Genomic DNA, 20,095 nt, shown 5'->3' with positions numbered 1-20,095 from the left:
AAAATAAAGGTTCCCATTACTTTTTGATCACACCTCATATATCACCCCAAAAGAGGGGTTCATCATAAGTGCTTGCCAATGTGTTCATTTCACAGCTATGTCACTAAACCAGCCATCAGCATGGAACTTGCTGCCATCCAGACGAGACTACTCTGCCTTTTATGGTCTTCAGCGAGCTTTCCCATACTCTAATATGGAGATCTCTAAAAGTATTTGTGCCTTTGCCAATTCTCACATTTATTTCATTGTCCAGAGAGAGACATCTTCTGATACTAAAGAGCCAAAGTAACAGAATTTGCAGACTACATACAACAATGAGCCATCTAATCTTATGGCAGTAGGAAGGAAGATTGGGTTTAATGTCCCATCAACATCAAGTTCATTGGAGATGGAGCACAAATTCGAATTGTGTCAGGGATGGGAAAGGAAATCAGCCATGTCCTTTCAAATCAGCCTTCCTGGAATTTGCCTGGAGTGATTTAGGGAAATCATGGGAAACCTAAATATGGATGGCCGGACGCAGGTTTGAACCATCATCCTGCCAAATGCAAGTCAGGTGTGCTAACCACTGTGCCACCTCTCTTGGTCTGATCTTATGGCAGGCATATTCACATGTCCTTGAATCATAATCATGGTCTTCTTTACAGTCACAGATGTAGAGAAGAGCTTGCACACAGTAGAAAATTTGTCCATAAGCCTTTGAAGGTCATCCTGAGTATGCTCTATGAACCCTGCACCATCAGAGAGTAAAAGATTGCTGCTCATGATAGCATTTGGATCTGAGCAGCAAGAGTCAGCCCTGGTATGTATGTACATGCCCAGAGCCATTTCACCAAAAGCAACTTTGAGAAGCAACAAGAAGAATATGTACCAAACACGGTAGGGATCAGTACACAACCTTGAAGAAATCCTCTTTCTTTACACAACAAGTGGATCTGATGTGTTCTCTCCAAATATCATAGCCCCCTCCAAGTTGCTGTCAAAAGCTGTGATCATCTTCAGGAGTTTTGGAGGACACCCTATCTTCATTAGTAAAGTACATAGTCCCTCCCTACATATTGGTCAAGTGTCTTGTTTAGGTCTATGAAGCAATGAGCAATGGGACTTTCTGTGTGCAGCACTTTTGCTGAATTTGCTGGGGTGGGAAGATCACATTAATAGCACGTCACTGAAGTCAAAACCCACATGAGATTTGGGCTGCACACACTTGGCAAGCTTCTCCAGTCTGTCTAGCACCACACAGGCAAACACTTTCCTGTCTGTACTCAGTGGTGAAATTCTGCTGAAGACATTGGAATTGCCATGGTTGCCTTGATCTTCGTACAGAGTGATGCATGAGCACGTCCAGTGGCACAGAACTCTCAGCCCAAAATTTCAATAAAAGGTTGTAAAGCTCTGGGGGAAACAGTGACAGTTTTACAATTTCTATGAGATTGAAGTCTTTACCAGGGTATTTCCCATATTTAAGCCACATGACGGCTCCCTGAAGCTCACCCTTAGTGGGCATGGTGTCCAGCTCATGGCAAGTAGACAAGTAAGACATTTCTCTTACTGCTCTTTGGCTGGCATTTACTGGATATGAGTAGAGGCTGGTGTATGATCCACCCATTTTTTTAATTGTAAATGATGGCTGCTCCTTTTGAATGTTCTCCTTAAGTGGGGCAGTCTTTGTAAGTGTCCAATTGCCCTTTTAATACCTGAGTGTACTCCACTGGTGTTCCCAGTATTGACATACACCGGTATACTTTTGCAGAGCTTCTCCTAGTAAAAGAATTCAGTAACAGATGATGTGCTGAATGATTGCCTTTGCTTTGCGTAGGTTCTCACTGGTAGTGTTCGTAAGGTTTGAGTGCCAGCTGACAGTTGCCTGGTGCTTAAAGTCAGTGATGGGTTTCAGGACATCAAAATTCTTGAGGAAAAAATCCTGAGAATTTGCTTTCAAATGAGCACATGGAATGGTAAGAAATGACTTTAGCCTCTGCTCATCTTTAGCAACAGTTGTGTTTACATCCAAGTTATCAACTTTCTTCTGGACTCCATAACCAAATATTTCTACTGTTGTAGAGTCCTTAGCTCTACAAGGACTAACCTTGATTGAGAAAGATTTTTAAATTTTGAATTTTTCTAGGCATGAAGCACACTTTTGCCACTACTACTATATGAACAATATCACAATCAGTATTATGGAAGGAGCACATGAGGAGAAAATTATGGAGATCTTTCCTCTTACCTAAAATGAGTCCTAGTTGATGCCAGTGATTAAAGTGAGGGTGCATCTAAGAAACACTGTGCCTCATCTTGCCTTTAAATTACATGTTAGTACCACACTGGTACTTGGCAGAAAATTCAAGACACCATAAAGATTTCTTATTCATCTTGCCCACTCCATATATGTCGAGGCAGTCTGAGCAAGTAGCAGAACTGCATTCAATACAGGTACTGAAATCACCTAGAATGCACTGATGCTCACCAAGATGCATTCCCTGCCACACTTTGTTAAGATGTTCTTAAAACTGATCCTTTAAGTCAAGGTCAGCATTGGTCTGCTGCTAGTTGACAAATGTGAAGTCCGAGATCATGTTCGTGCTTTCAGTATCCTCCCAAATTGAACCCACATACGGTAGCCTGATATCCTGCCAGACTGTTACAGCAACATTAAGCCCAGCTAAACCCACATAGATGATAGCTATTTTGAGTGGATCTTGAGAGCTCCCACACCTGTCTGGGAAGCCTTGTGTCATTACGTGGATGTTCCATGTTGCAAACCACAGTGATTTGGATAATACTTCTCTTTTATTTCTGCAGGTGTTGACTGTTTAGCAATTACTTCTAGTGCTCTGTACCCCCAAATGAAACAACTGGCACCAGGATGGACCAGTAACTAATTAGGTTGGTACACATATGTGAGCTGTGGTGGCTTCTCTGAGGGCGCATGCACGATCCTACTGGTGCCACTTGTGCATGCGTTCCATCAATTCTGACCCTCGTCATATCATCTTTACTTGGTTACGTGTTCCCTCAGGGCCTGGATGGGTATACCTGAGTAGGTCTCGGCATCTTAGCGATTGCACCGAGTTGAAACCGTTGACCGTTGGGCTATGACGCCCACGTTGTCCTGCAGCGTTGACTGTTGTTACTGGAGAGTTTAGCTGGCAAAGAGTGGCTCTTGTCACGTGCAACCTTGTTATGAAGTGCATCAATCAATTTTGGTCCACTAAATAAACTGAGATGTATTGAAGAACTTGTCAGCAGCTATGAGCAGGACGCCATTATTATCCTGTGCCCATCTGGAGTCCTGGAGCTATTGGCCTCCTTGATATTTATTTGAAATTATGTATGAAGACTGTTCTGTAAGTAGTGTACTTAAAGATTGTTAATTCTGCCCTGGTGTGAGTTGGTCAGGAATTCAATTCCTTTATGCCTTTCAGTGACCCCTTTTGGGGCTGCGCTTATGAATTTGGAGATTCTGCAAGTGCCATTTTGCAATGTTAATCTGGTACTTGAAAGTGTTATTTGTCATCATTGAGTATTTGATACTATTGATGATAATTTCTGTTTGTTGTCAACCTTATGGCCTTCTCTGGGGTGAGTTATTGGATTTGACCTGTAACTAAAGTTGTGTGCACTCAGCCTAAAGGTAAGCACACGTGGGTCACGTGTGTGTGCGTGCTGCTCTCTTACTCCATGTTGAGGAGCCCTTCGGCTTATGGGTGTACATTTTAACTGGCCACCTGCCATTCGGTGTGTATCCAAATTAGTGTGTCTATTAGTCCTTAAGAGACCCTATTAAAGCTATACCTTGGCTCATTTAATCTTGTTTGATTATTATATGGTTGTTCTTTTAAATGACTTTGTACATTATTTCTAGAAAGATTAACTTGCAATGTTTATGAACAAGCCACTCCTATACTGCAGCTTTAATAGTTGGTTACCTTGAAAATAATCTTTACTTGACCACTTAAGTATAGCTACCTATGGTAATTTCTATCAAACTTGTTTGCTGTTTGTTGTTTGGTATACGTTGGCAGCCTTGTATTGGCAGCACTTGCAACACTACTTTTCTGCTGGTCCGGGGCAGCAACGCATTTTCCTTCTGCTTCAGAAGCTTTCCCGTCATCACACAAGAACTAAGTTTGGGCGGGCCACACGTGCTTCTGCAGATCTCCTGTTCCAGCCTCAAGTTAAGTAGTTTATTTTCTTTCTTTTAGTATTGTGCCATGATGAGGGTGCCACCAGGTTAGTACTTGGCTTTAGTGATTTTGGGAAAGTAACTTACTCATTGTTTCTATTATTGTAAGGCCCTTGTAGACATGTGATAAAACCCTTTGGGCAAACTGAGCATTGAGTTTCTTGATTTCTTTAAAAAGATAGGGTTTTCAGTGCCATTATCATTTTAATAGTGTTTTAGGGGACCGTAGTTTATTTAGTACTTAACTTGATTTATGTGCACAATCTTGTGGCTAATCAGTGAACCATTACTGTTTGCTTTGATTTTTACACATGGGTACAGTTTGTCCAGCTTGGCTGTATCTTGTCTATACGTCATCATTTGCCTTACACTCCCTAGTATTGTTAATAAAAGGAAAATTTGATGTGATTATGTACCTCCTAGTGGTGAGGTGGCTAATTTACTTTGGATACCAATGTTATATATACTTTTGTCTAATTTCTTGCCTTGAAATAGGCCTGGGGCTTATTGTCGCAGTTGATATGTGTATGCATTCTAATGCCAAAATGGGCTCATTGTGAATGATTTATAAAATAAAACCATTTAAAGAGCAGCATAGCTGGCGGATATTCATAACAATCATGTCATTATAAGACATATTTTGCACTGCAGGCTCCAAAGAACGAAAGTTAATATATTTTATTTAACATTTGTTGAGCTTATATTTAAGTTCATCTGAGATTAGCCGGCAGTTGTGATACTAGTCACAGGGACAGAGTGCTCCCACAAGTTTATTTAATCATTTAACTCCTTGTAATCAGGCCACCATTGTATTGCAAAGTTGATGTGTTCTTCAAGTACAATTTGTAGTTTTATGTGCAATGCAAATGTCCTTAAGCCTTGTGACATTAATTTAAAAACCTTAATTAGCTATATGAATTTGGCAAGAACCTTCATAACTGTTAGTTGGCTAATGATAGAATTGTTATTAATAAGAAATAAATGTTTGGGAATGGTAAAATGACACATCACATTGGGCCACTCTTAAATGCGCTTTCCTTGAATTAATCACAATCCCTGACCTGGGTCTCAATATAATACGATACTGCAGTGCTTGTGTTATTCCAAATTATGAAGCAATGTTCCTTTGGACATGCATGCTGACTACAGCCATTATAAAATACATGAAGAGTATTCACTGCTGCAAATATGGACAACCACCAACTGTATAGTCAAATGACTACATTGAAAATTTGTGCCAGACCAGGACTCATACCCAGATTTCCTGCTTATCACAAGTGGTCGTCTTACCATTTGGCTACCACAGCATGACTCACAGCCAGATCCAAACTTCCATATGTCATTGATCATATATCTACAACCTGTGCTCATACATTCATTATGTATATTCCCATACAGAGGAGACATTTTACTTTAAAATTGTTTGCATGGTGTCAGCAGATAAATATGACACTGCAGTGCCTGTGTTGCTCTGAACTAGGATGCAACAGTCCTTCATACATGTTTGCAAGCATGCAAATATATGGAAATGAAGGAACATTGCATCGTAATCACAGGCATGTCTGAAGGAGCACTGCATCATAATTTGGAATAACACAGGCACTGCAATACCTCATTTATCAGCTGACCCCGAGCAAATGACTTTCACGTAAAATGTCTCCTCTGCAAGGGAATATACATAATGGATGTATGAGTACAAGTTCTAACATATGGTTGACGACATATAGAAGTTTTGGTAGCCAAATGGTAAGGCGACCGCTTGCAGTGTGACGGAAATCCAAGTTCAAGTCCTGGTCCAGCACAAATTTTCGTTGTAGTCATTCCATTATACAGCTGATGGTTGTCCATATTTGCAACAGCAAATACATTTCATGTACCTGGTATGGGGTTGCCCAGCTTGAAGCAGGTGATGACTGTCCAGTGGACCTCTGATGGGCCCTCTGTAGGAACCTCTGGCGCCCACACTAAAGTCAATTTGTGCAAACTCATAATCGGTGAAGTGCTGCCACCTGTGTTAATTCCACATGGCAGCAAGTGGGTGGTGTGTCCTTTTTGTGGATGTTACTGCACCTGGGATGCATTTCCCATGCCAGCAAGCTTGGCCTTTACTCGTGCCACCTTCCCGCACTTGCTGGCCAGTTCCACAGGAGTGACGACAACTGACATGTGGAGTCAGCTTGGATGCTGGTATTAGTTGCTCATTTCTGGTTGCACCATATTCATCTCTAACAGAAAAGCCAATTCCAAAACTTGGTTCAGAGGTGCCCTTCCCCAGTACAGTTTGTATACCAGTACTGACCAAGCCTGTAACTCTCAGACAATGGGAAGAATTAGGATACAATAAAGGAAGAACGGGCACTTTGAGCCACACTTCATCTCACTCTTCCACATAGGCCAAACCAGCTTGGGTGGCCCTAAGAGTAGCTACACTACTGCCAGCCATGCCCCTCTGCACAATGGTAGAATACAAATCCTCTCACCCACGCAGACAATGCTATGTTAAGGGAAACCATACTTCTTAATCTACTGATGATGACCTGAAACTAACTGATAAGTCAAACATACTCAAAACAAGAAGCAACATTTCAGGTAAACAATACTTGCATTTGCCTTTCAGTTAAGCAGCTATGCTTGTCAGTATTTACTTACCTATAATTGTGACTAATAACCCATTTAGGAGTTCCAAATCGACGTATCCAGAGACATTCCATGTGCAATATTGTGCCAGGGTATACTATTAGCCGTCCGTCATTGCTCTGTGCAATAGGGCCTAACTGATGACGAAAAAGTATTGTTGGGGGTTTCTCCACTGTAAAAAAAAAAAAAAAAAAAAATATTATTACTGAGTTTAATATTCTCAAAGAACGTTCCACAGAAAATTCCATACATTATGGGGAACTTCATTTCCATATATTTTGCTTACATGCTATTTTTGTAGACTGCAGGACAATTTAACAAAGATTTCTATCAACACATATGCAAAATCAAATAACATACTAATTTTAAACAACAACAAAAACAATCAATTATTGTTAAAATTATTTAATTGGATAGACAAAAAAATCTACTCATCAAGTGGCAGCAGAACACACACATAAAATACTGTTGTGCTCGGCAAGCTTTTGGAGCCAGTGGCTCCTTCTTCAAGCAGAAGGGTTGAAGGGGAAGGAAGAAGGGTGAAGGAAAAGGAGGTGTAAGAAAAGGGGTAGATTTTGGGAAAGTCACCCAGAACCACAGCTCAGAGGAGACTTACCATATGAGACGAGAAGGAAAGACTTACCGCAGTCTTTCCTTCTCACCCCGTACAGTAAGTCACCACTGACCTGTGGATCTGGGTGACTTTCACAAAATCTACCCCTTTTCTGAGACCTCTCCACTCCTCTTCCTTCACCCTTCTTCCTTCCCCTTTTACAGTTCATACTGAACCCTGGCCTCTTCAACAACTCTCTGCCAGTTATTACAGTACAAAGCTCAATCTTTTCATCCCCTATTGCCCATTTTCTGCCAGGTCTTCCATGATTCCCTCTATCCATCTGATTCTTGGAGGGGCCCCATCCCCTTTGACCCCTGGATTTCCATTTAATAACCTCTGTATCACCCATCAGTGCCATAAGCCTAGTGCATTTCAATCTTGTTGACTTCACTATTCTTCTAATAGGTGGATCTTTATAAACAGCGTGCAGCTCACGACTGTACCTGCTCCTCCATCTTCCTCTATCACAAGTTGGACCAGTGAATCTTTGAAGTATCCTTCTCCCAAAGGCATCTAGCATTCCAATATATTTCGATGTTAATGACCAAGTTTCTAAGGTACATGTAAGAACTGCTATTATTAGTGTTTTATAAATCACTGATTTGGTGATATGAGCCAGAAGTCTTGAGAAAAATAGTTTTTTTAATGCAAAATTGGCCCTACTGACTGCTATTAATCTTTGTTTAAGTTGATAAAAGGTCTCATTTGAATGGGTCACTGTTGATCCCAGATATTTTAAACTACTAAACTCTCTCAAAACCATAATTACCCAACATTAGCCATGTTCTTGCAACTGTATATATGTCATCGAAACAGCTGAGTATTTGCACTGATTTATGAAAGATTATTCCACTGCTCAGCTGGTATGTGCCCCTCATGATCCCCTCCAGGGCAACATTACAAGGGAGACACATGCAAGCATGTCTCCCTGCCTTGCATCATCTTGTAAAGGATGTGGCAGAAGCACAGGCTATTTCAATTCATCTCTAAAAGTGAAATGGTATTCTTGGCAGCATTGAATATTTGTCATATGTTTCAGGTAGGTTTGGCATTTGCTGAAATGAAGTGCTGGAGTGGGCCTGAATTTGCCAAGGCTGTGCAGGCCTTTTACAAAAATGATGACCACGACAGCTGCCTCTAGAAGGGAATACTGTCTTCACTCCAAGCTATGACAGGATGATTCCGTACCATTGGCATATACAGTGATGTTATGGGTGAAAATCTTTGAAGGAACAGGAAATATACTTAAGGTGGAATCACCAGTAAGGCTAATTAAGTTGTCACTCACAGGAACCAATAGAGGAGGCGTGAAACTTTCTAACCAACAGACCAAACCATTTTGTGAGGCAAAGTGTGGCAATAGTAGTTAAGTCCAGTCATAGTGTGCACAGAGTATTATGTAATTATTTGAAGTTGCAACTGTACAGGATACAAAAGGTTGCACAACAATTCAATGAGAGTGATTATGAAAACTGAATGACTCCATCAGTTGAGCTGTTGATTAAAATTAGGGACAATGGAGGCTCCTTAAATTAGCTATGGATGAGTGATGAAGCACATTTTCATTTCATTCCAATGATTATGGCAACAAACAAAACCCTCATTAATGGTGCAGAGGTAATCCTCATGAACTCCATCAGCGCTCCTTACACAGCCAGAAAGTCATAGTGTGGAGCACAGTCTCTTCAGTTTGCAAATTCAGGCTTTCTTTTTTGAGGATGAACATGGATGAGCAACTACAGTCACATCTTAGTGGTATGCTGCCATGGTTGACACATTTCTTGATCTTGAACTTGAACAGTTTCCTGCAAACAAGCATTGGTCTCCGCAGGATGATGCTACATAACACTGTGTTCAAATTTCAATGGCAGCAGTGTGCTTGGTAACCACATCATTTCAAGGAACATGGACTTTTGTGGCTTGCCAGACTCCCTGACTAAATCGTCTGTGATTACTTCCTTTTGGGGTTCCTGAAACACAGAGTGTATGCTAGATGTCTGCACACAACTGCGGGACTGAAAGATACCATTTGTGCACAAATCAGGAAAATTCCTATACAGATGCTCAAATGTGCCACGAACAATTTACATCACAGACTGTCTGAGTGTCAACATAACAATGGTGGCCACTTACATGAGATCATTTTCAAAACATGAATGATGCATGAAATAGTAATACTTAAGGGATTTCATTGTTGTGACTGAAAATGTTTCACAGTATAATCCTTGGTCTGTTTTGTTGTATCCAAATCAGTCCATATTTCACCAAACCCTGTATATCAGTGCTATGAATACACTTTGCTGAAACTGTCAGTGGCATAAAGTCAAAATGCCAGAAATGCTGTCGGATGGACTCATCCTGTTGCACGACAATGCCACATCCAAAAGGAGTGAAATTGCCATTATGAACAAAGCAGGTGCCCTAGAAGTTCACAGAGGAGTTCAACACGGTTTTGTCCTTGAACCAATCCTGTTCTTGATATATATGAATGATTTACTTTCTCTTGTGCCATAAAAGTCTCTAATATATGCTGGCAAAACTACTCTTGTGACTAGTAATTAATGTTCAGATAAGGTAAATAAGGTAACAAATGTTATAGTCAAAATGTCTGCAAACTGGCTCATCCCAACAGATTTATGCTAAATAATAGTAAAACTGGAACTGTCAACTTTTATTCCTAACATTGGTTGAATAAGTTAGTGAGGGTGACTCAGTAAAACTGCTGGAAAATCACATGGATCCCAAGTTGGCACGGAATGTGGAGCTGTGTACCACACTGTTTAGATTGATAATCCCATTGTGTAAATTAATATACTTATTTAGTAAATAACAACCACTGTCCTCCTACTATGCATTGTTATTATTCTGAGTGCACCCAAAATCATGCACAGAGTGTGTTCATCAGTAGATGATAACGATTGTCCTCCTACTACGCATTCTTCCATTCAAATTTGGTGAATGGAATTATTCTGTGGGCACTTCGTCTGATGCACAGAGTGCGTTCATGTGACAAAAAGATAACTCAAGACAACCATGGGCATTGGAACCATGTTAGACACTTTTCAAGGATATGAACAGATTAATCATTCTAAGTTAACAGCTTTCCTTCTTTAAATAAAAAAAATCTGAACCGAGCTTACCAAGCAGAAGCACTATCTACAACAACAAATATAAAAATAGCCTAAATATCAAACAATGGAAAGTCCAGGATGGAATAACAACAATATTATGAAAAAGATAGATTGCTACTTGCTATATAGAAAAGGTGTTGAGTTGCAGAAAAACGAAAAGATTGCTATTCATTTTAGTCTGGCCACAGCAACCGGAGACAGTGGTCATGTGTGTGTGAGTTCTGTTTGTGTGAATGCGTGTGTGTGTGCTCTACTTCAGAAGAATCCCTTTTGGCCAAAAGCAAAATGCACAGCAGTCTTTTTGTTGTGGCAGTCTGCAATCCAACAAGTCCTCTATATGGTGAGCAACAATCTATCATTTTCATAATATTTAACAGTCTAAATATGGAACATAGAAGAAAGAGCGTATACCACAACAGCTTTAAATATATTGCCGCAAAGCTGTATAACAAATTACCACTGTCAGTGAGAGAGTTGCTCACTAAGGAGTGTCAAAGGCATTTGACAAATCTGTTAGTGGACAAATGTATGTATGAAGTAGAAGGATTTTAGTGGAAATATTAATGTGTGTGATGTAGAAATGCTTAAGTATTTGTAAGATTCCTTGTTATGACTTTAAATGTACAAAAATTCTCAGTAAACACATTTGTTTTCTGAAAAAACTGGTACTGATCATTACAAATATTTCACTTGTAAAACTGACGATATACATCTTAATGAGAACTCACTAATGACAAGGATGTATTAGCCTATTTTAAAAGAAATTTTAGTAGGCTGACTAACTCACAAGCATAGTCATTCTGTTGATTCAGTCCAAAACACACAGGTTTCTGTCCATCCCATTCTCCACCAATACAACGCCTGTGACTTGAACCAATCATGGCGTATTTTCCAATGTCAACACAGCGAGATACCTACACATGAGGAAAAAAAAAGTTGATTTTATTTATTTTTCTATCAATATGTATTAAGGACTGTGATAACAATTTTAGATAAAATTTAAATTTTAAGGTAACAGATATTTTACACAGACATATGATAAATTATTATTACTAAAAATTGTACATCTAGTGTTGTCTCTGAAATAGTAATTTATCTGCTGATGTTCTCTTCTTCTTCACCACCTAAAATAAAAGTTTTTATCAACAAATAATTTTCGAGCAACAACTATTTTTGAACATCCAACACATTTGTATTAAGAGATAAAAAGTTCTATTTAGTTAACAAACAACAAAATTGATGCAAACAAGGTACTGAAATGTTGAGAAAAACATAGAGTATCACAGCAAAATGTTCTGATGCTGAAGTGATATAAAAGTTGCTAACTGAGGACATCTGTGAATGTGTAATCTGCACAAAAAATTTGCAAAACATTAAGTAGCTATTTTCAGTATTTGTGGAGCAACTTGTAACTCCTGTGATAGCCAGCATTACGATGTCCAGGGACAAAGGCTAGTACAGTGGTCAGTCAACAGCACACAGTGTATGGCACTTGACACTCGAATGTCTTCCCTTGCCTCCTCCCCCTCCCTAAGAGAAACAATGCCCATCAGTTGTGTACAATGGGGTATTTCAGTGTGCTTATCAGAAGGTAAATTCTAATAAAAAGATAGTAAAATTACAGTACCAGAAATTTCTGCAAGTACTTTACGGGGGCTGAAAAGATTTCTATAATGAACAGGTAATAAATATCAATTTTTTAAAATGAAGTTAATTGAAGGCTAATTCATTCAGCCTTCTATCAAATGTGTATCTGAAAAATAACTATCCCTTGGATGCTAATAAGTAGTACATTTACATATATATATAAGGTGCTAATTCCACAACTAAGATATAAGTGAAAGCAGAAATATACAGTTTCAGTTTCCCTATAAGCATAAATGGAGAGATACAAGTTTTATTTATTTATTAATTGTGTTACAAGGATCCCACAAAGAAGGAACACCTTCACAGATGTGGAGTACATTCACATATACTTTAACTCTTGGAAACTTAATATGTATACTGTATTAACAATAAATTATGACACCAGCTAAACAATAAATTATGACACCAGCTAAATGTGATCAATTATGACACCAGCTAAATGTGATCAAGTAAATTAACAGGAACACTACCATTCTGACAAAATCCCTTGCTTCCTCAATTAGTTTAAATTACTGCTCTTTATCTGCTACTGGTCACTCAAAATGCACATGAATTCATTGCTAGTCTTCAAAGAAAATAGTTACCAGTATCAGTAAAACAAAAGCCTCTTTATAATACCCTACCATCATGCAGCTTTACAATGAACATTGCTTCTTTGCAAGCAGCTAACAGGAATTCTCAATTCTTAAATTTACATAACTAGATAATTTATGGCAATCAAAAGTCCTTAGAGGAATATAAATAATGGAAGCCGGCATATCAGCTCAATGGGGTTAGGAATTGTGTCAGATGGTGTAGTTAATGGGAAAGAGGAGAGGAAGAGTGAGAAGGAGGGTTGGGGAAGAACAGCTGACAAGTGGTAGTGAGAGGCAGACAGTGTGTGGGACAGCAATGTGGTACCAGAGAGCTCCCTCTAGCACTTGCAGGGGAACTTTTGCATGGCGCACATTGATGTAGAGGTTTGAAACATAATGGGAAGACCAAACAGAGGAAGAGGGAGTCAGTGGAGAACAGGGTATGACTACAAGATGAGTGAAACTAAGTTTATGTAGTGGAGCTGGAGATGGAGCTGGGTGTGGGGCAGCAGCTAATGGAGACTGAGGCCAGGAGGACTGCAGGGTCACACAACGTATTACAAGGGTGAATCCCATTACTGCAGTTAAGTAAAGGTGATGTTGGGAGAAAGGATTCAGGAGAAATCACTTGCAAAGCACCCATTGAAGTTGAGCACCTTGTGACCAACAGCGTGTTCTATCACTGGGTGGTTAACTTTAGTTTTTGTTGCAATTTGGACATGGCCATTCATTCAGGTGGACAACTCACTAGTGGTCATGCTCACATAAAATGCTGTACACAGGTTACAGATCTGGAACATGATATGGCTGCTTTCACAGGTGGATTAGCTGATAGGAAAGAAATAAGCCTGTGATGGGTAGGATGTACTGGGAGGGTAAGTACATCTAGATCCTTTCCCCAACTTTACACATTTTGTACACCCAACCACACAAAAGCATATAAAAAGAAAATAATAAATCCACAACATCTTTCAAAGTATTTGATCAAGTGAACATCCACAACTGAGGAACATACTTACAGAATAAAAATCTGCTTCAGTTGTCAGCAGCTTCTTAATTTTTTCCATGACCAGTTATGAAGCATAATCTTCAGGTGCCATCAACTGCAAACAAGAGGATGGGCAACTTGTGTGCTAGTACTATGGGGTGGACATACTACTAAGATGTTTCTGCTCTTTCAGATTTGTCTGATAGTGATGACGATGTTTGGTTTGTGGGGCACTCAACTGTGCACTCATCAGCGCCCGCAGATGAGTCTGTACATGAGTACCAATCCTTACAGTTAGCCTCATTCTCCTACCACATATCATCTCTCATTGTCTTATTGCTCAATCTGTAGACATATTTTTATCTTATATCTCATAGTATTCGTACACTAGTAGCCCCTACTCTTGTTAGCAGGTGGTGGCACCTGAAGATGAAGCTCTATGCTTCAAAACAGATCACAGAATAAATTAAGAAACCACTGAAAACTGGAGCGAATTTTTATCCTATAAATACAACTTGTTTGATGGAGAAGACTACTCAACCAAATTACAAATATCTCTGGTGTTATGCCACTGGATTTAATTTTGTGAGATTATATTAGGCACAGATTTTATGCAACTACGTACACTGTGTGGCCTCAGCAGCCAGAGACAGCAGTCATGTGTGTGTGAGCTGAGTTTGTGTGTGTATGTGTGTGTGTGTGTGTGTTCTATCTTTGGTGAAGGCCTTGTTGGCCAAGAGTTAATTTTCTGACAGTCTTTTTGTTGTGTTTATATATGACTTAGCATCTCCACTACATGGTGAGTAGAAACTACCCTTTTCAAATACTGATACAACTGTGTATGATACATTCAGTCAATATCCAGTAGTCAGTATCATTACAATAGACAAATCATAGCAGGTCTGAATGGGAAGTAGGACCAACCCAGAAGTTTGATACACCATAAAAGAGTTCAGGATGTTGTTTGTTTGTTATTTCTGAATTAAATATATCGAGCTGCTTTTTTTGTCCTTAAATAAGTCATAAATTTGTTCTATACCACTTGAAAACTTACTGGCATTAGAAATTTTGAGAAAATCAAACAATGCAAAATCCAGGATCAAATAATCACAATATGAAAAGGATAATTGCTACTCACCATATAGTGGAGATGCCGAGATGCAGATCAGCACAACAAAAAGACTGTCAAACAAAGCTTTTGGCCAAACAAGCTCTCATCAGAATTAAACACATACACACAAGTGAAACTCACACAAAAAAGGCTGAAGTCTCTGGCTGCCAAGGCCAGAATTTTGACAAAAGATATTCTGCATATTAAGCAAACCTTAGCTACAAAACATTTTTGGAAACTTACCAGGACAGATCCAGGAGGAAATTCTACAACTTCTTCAGTTATGTGTTGGTCATTGTAGAAAGACACAAGATTTGGCTCTGTGTTGCGGTAGATGCATGTACTATTTTTCATTTCAGTATGACCATCCTGAGCTTCATCACCTTCTAAAAATGATGGTTATTTAATAGATTTTATGGAATAACAGATCATCTGCACTTCATATGCTTCAGTAATACATTAACAAATACATCTTAAGAAAGAGAATACCAAGTGAAAAACTTCACTGATGACAACATACAATATAGCAAATAAAATACAAGTAAAGGTTAACTAGGAGTTGACAACGAACACTTAAACTGAAGATTCATTAAGTCTGAATTTTTTATATGACAAAATCTTCTCAGCTTACTATCTAGGATACCTGATGGGCAATGGCTATGTGTTGGTGGCATATTTAAAAACATTTCTATTCAAATGATAAGTTCTTACCTATTTTGCTTTTACTTTATAAAATGGTCACTAAAAGTTTCTACTGAGACTCCCATTAGAACAGGTGTTGGCGGCTGTGGACTAAATACACTGAGGTCACAAAATTCAAGAGACATGTGAAAGTATCTGGACTTATGACAAGATTTTTGTTTCCAACACTTAACAAACACAGTATACAGGAAAACATGAGTGAGTGATAACTCTGGCTACATATAGTAAGAAGTAAAGACGAAGAATAAACAACATTGGTGGTCATGCAGTCTAACTGCACATGCCAAATGAATATGGATTGGGGCTAAGAGATGAAAGAGGAAGCCGCCTGGTAGAATTTTGCGCAGAGCATAACTTAATCATAGCTGACACTTGCTTTAAGAATCATGAAAGAAGGTTGTATACATGGAAGAACCCTGGAGATACTAAAAGATATCAGATAGATTATATAATGGTAAGACAGAGATTTAGGAATCAAGTTTTAAATTGTAAGACATTTCCAGGGGCGGATGTGGACTCTGACCACAATCTACTGGTTATGAAATGTAGAATAAAACTGAAGAAACTGCAAAAAGGTGGGAATTTAAGGAGATGGGGCTTGGATAAACTGAAAGAACCAGAGGTTTTACAGAGTTTCAGGGAGAGCATAAGGGTACAATTGACAGGAATGGGGGAAAGAAATACAGTAGAAGAAGAATGGGTAGCTTTGAGGGATGAAATAGTGAAGGCAGCAGAGGATCAAATAGGTAAAAAGACGAGGGTTAGTAGAAACCCTTGGGTAACAGAAGAAATATTGAATTTAATTGATGAAAGGAGAAAATATAAAAATGCAGTAAATGAAGCAGGCAAAAAGGGATAAAAACATCTCAAAAATGAGATCGACAGGAAGTGCAAAATGGCTAAGCAGGGATGGCTAGAGGACAAATGTAAGGATGTACAGGCTTATCTCACTAGGGGTAAGATAGATACTGCCTACAGGAAAATTAAAGAGACCTTTGGAGGAAGGAGAAGCACTTGCATGAATATCAAGAGCTCAGATGGAAACCCAGTTCTAAGCAAAGAAGGGAAAGCAGAAAGGTGGAAGGAGTATATAGAGGGTCTATACAAGGGCGATGTACTTGAGGACAATGTTATGGAAATGGAAGAGGATGTAGATGAAGATGAAATGGGAGATATGATACTGTGTGAAGAGTTTGACAGAGCACTGAAAGACCTGAGTCGAAACAAGGCCCCCCGGAGTAGACAACATTCCATTACAACTACTGACAGCCTTGGGAGAGCCAGTCATGACAAAACTCTACCATCTGGTGAGCAAGATGTATGAGACAGGCGAAATACCCTTAGACTTAAAGAAGAATATAATAATTCCAATCCCAAAGAAGGCAGGTGTTTACAGATGCGAAAATTACCCAACTATCAGTTTAATAAGTCACAGCTACAAAATACTAACGCGAATTCTTTACAGATGAATGGAAAAACTGATAGAAGCCGACCTCGGGGAAGTTCAGTTTGGATTCCGTAAAAATGTTGGAACACGTGAGGCAATACTGGCCCTACGACTTATCTTAGAAGAAAGATTAAGGAAAGGCAAACCTACGTTTCTAGCATTTGTAGACTTAGAGAAAGCTTTTGACAATGTTGATTGGAATACTCTCTTTCAAATTCTGAAGGTGGCAGGGGTAAAATACAGGGAGCGAAAGGCTATTTACAATTTGTACAGAAAGCAGATGGCAGTTATAAGAGTCGAGGGACATGAAAGGGAAGCAGTGGTTAGGAAGGGAGTGAGACAGGGTTGTAGCCTCTCCCCGATGTTATTCAATCTGTATATGGAGCAAGCAATAAAGGAAACAAAAGAAAAGTTCGGAATAGGTATTAAAATCCATGGAGAAGAAATAAAAACTTTGAGGTTCGCCGATGACATTGTAATTCTGTCAGAGACAGTAAAGGACTTGGAAGAGCAGTTGAATGGAATGGACAGTGTCTTGAAATGAGGGTATAAGATGAACATCAACAAAAGCAAAACGAGGATAATGGAATGTAGTCAAATTAAGTTGGCTGATGCTGAGGGAATTAGATTAGGAAATGAGACACTTAAAGTAGTAAAGGAGTTTTGCTATTTGGGGGGCAAAATAACTGATGATGGTCAAAGTAGAGAGGATATAAAATGTAGACTGTCGATGACAAGGGAAGCATTTCTGAAGAAGAGAAATTTGTTAACATCGAATATAGATTTAAATGTCAGGAAGTCATTTCTGAAAGTATTTGTATGGAGTGTATTCATGTATGGAAGTGAAACGTGGACGATAAATAGTTTAGACAAGAATAGAATAGAAGCTTTCAAAATGTGGTGCTACAGAAGAATGCTGAAGATTAGATGGGTAGATCCCATAACTAATGAGGAGGTATTGAACAGAATTGGGGAGAAGAGGAGCTTGTGGCACAACTTGACTAGAAGAAGGGATCGGTTAGTAGGACATGCTCTGAGACTTCGAGGGATCACCAATTTAGTATTGGAGGGCAGCGTAGAGGGTAAAAATCGTAGAGGGAGACCAAGAGATGAATACACTAAGCAGATTCAGAAGGATGTAGGCTGCAGTAGGTACTGGGAGATGAAGAAGCTTGCACAGGATAGAGTAGCATGGAGAGCTGCATCAAACCAGTCTCAGGACTGAAGACCACAACAACGACTGTTCCTTCTGCACATAAATGTCTTACTCTTAAACAGTAAAAATAATTTACCTTCATCCTATTTTAGTTGTAGTACACCACTATGAACATATTGTAGAAGCATATTCAGAGAACCAATATAAACATATATCTCCAGCTTCTTTTCTCTTCCATTTTCTTAGTGAATTTTTATCACTTTCAAATCTTTGTATGCCCTACAACTTTATCTCTTCTGTGAACCTAGTTAATGAATTGTTGGTCATTTCAAAATAGTAGCTCACCAAATCTCTTCATTTTCTTTTAAATTATGCATGTAATGGTTTCTTATTTACATAAGTCTAGACCATGCAATATTGACATCCTTCTACACAATGACACCTACAATGCTTATAGTGTCATCAGATTCAGCATTTCCATCACACATCTTCAGTTTTCTGTTGTGTATCATAGGAAAACAATTAAAGCACTTTTTTTAAATCAGACCAATGACTGACATTATGAAACCATATTTTTAATTTTTAAAAATGGCTTCTTTTCTTAATTTTATTCTTTTCCTAGAATTCTGTGATTATTCTTAACTTCTTCTATTATATATTATATCATTCTGAGACTCAGAAGGTTATTATTCACATTCCTGCCAGCATTTCAAATCAGTCAGTCACAGAAATATATTTACTTTGTCAGAAAAGAAGTGTTGCTAACAAGTGACATTATCTTTCATTTTTGAACTTTTTCTTCAATTTTGTGGTTTCCTTCTATGTCCTTCACTGTGCTCTTCACAACTGTCTTACATAACAATTTTGCAAGCCTCCGTACAGACCTGTAAAACTTACATATGGTCATTGTTTCAACTGATATAATTACTAAAAATAGCTTTAATTAGGTATAAAAATGTATGACATGGACACCACATGGTCTCATTTTCTGAAGGTTAGGAAAAGAAACCTCTAAGCACTCATTCAGAGTTACCAATTATTCAAATTTACTCCTGTTACAGCATGTTGAAGGTGAAACAGAAAAAATGTAAACACATAAATGAGTAGTATCATATCTAATAATCAAGATAACTACTTACCACAATTAAGGGATCTGCCCACCCAACTACCGTCTTCACAAACAATCCGCCATGTTGTCTTCTCCCCCATTATACTTGCTATGCAATTGAATGTCACTTCTGTTCCATCTGGAAAACTGAAAGGAGGTTTCTATCAGTTTCAGTGAGACTGAAAGAGTAATCCTTATATGTATAATTTGAGTCTAGCCTCCTTCCTCCCATTTTGAAATTAAAGCAGTAGTCTGTAAACACATCATATACAATGATGGGTGGAATGTGTTCCAGACCATCCATTGAAGCAATGTTTGGTCAAACATTTACCTCGAATATGTATATATCTTTGGAGAATAATAAGTGGGTTGTGTAAACTGAGATTAAGAGGATTTTAAATTATAAATGGGAAAAAACAAAGCAAGATCTTTTCTGAAAAAGATAAATTTGCTTATTAATGTACGGAAATCTGTGGTTGAGAATAATGAATTATTTGGGAATAAAGTAGACGATTCACTGAAAGGTAGAAGCATTGGATATAACACACACACACACACACACACACACACACACACACACACACTGACATGGACATGCCTGTCTCCCTACAGTGTGCTCATTCAACTGCCAGCTCATGGGAGAGTGGGGAGCCATCCATGGGCTAGCTAGGGGTACAGGTACAGAGGGCAGGTGGCAGATGGCTGGGCACACGATTTCACAGACTAGGGCATGAGATGGCAGCATACAACTAGGTGACATGTCTGGTGCAATATATGAGGAAGGGAAG

At 38.9% G+C, this 20,095-nt stretch overlaps 1 protein-coding gene across 1 annotated transcript in view; it reads right to left on the bottom strand.

Annotated features, from left to right (window-relative positions):
• Positions 1-20,095, bottom strand: part of LOC126195511 (sushi, von Willebrand factor type A, EGF and pentraxin domain-containing protein 1-like) — a 436,314-nt gene that overhangs the window by 55,376 nt on the left and 360,843 nt on the right. Inside the window, exons 16-19 of the mRNA XM_049934138.1 lie at positions 19,339-19,454; positions 15,138-15,280; positions 11,361-11,487; positions 6,839-6,998 (exon numbers count right to left, since the gene is read on the bottom strand). Coding sequence (XP_049790095.1) covers positions 6,839-6,998; positions 11,361-11,487; positions 15,138-15,280; positions 19,339-19,454 — 546 coding nt within the window. The remainder of the gene's footprint in view (positions 1-6,838; positions 6,999-11,360; positions 11,488-15,137; positions 15,281-19,338; positions 19,455-20,095) is intronic.

The sequence above is a fragment of the Schistocerca nitens genome, chromosome 7 (assembly GCF_023898315.1).
Source record: "Schistocerca nitens isolate TAMUIC-IGC-003100 chromosome 7, iqSchNite1.1, whole genome shotgun sequence".
In the NCBI taxonomy this organism is placed as follows: Eukaryota; Metazoa; Arthropoda; class Insecta; order Orthoptera; family Acrididae; genus Schistocerca; species Schistocerca nitens.
Note: the sequence above shows the minus strand (reverse complement) of the source record. Positions and strands in the feature narration are given on the sequence as shown.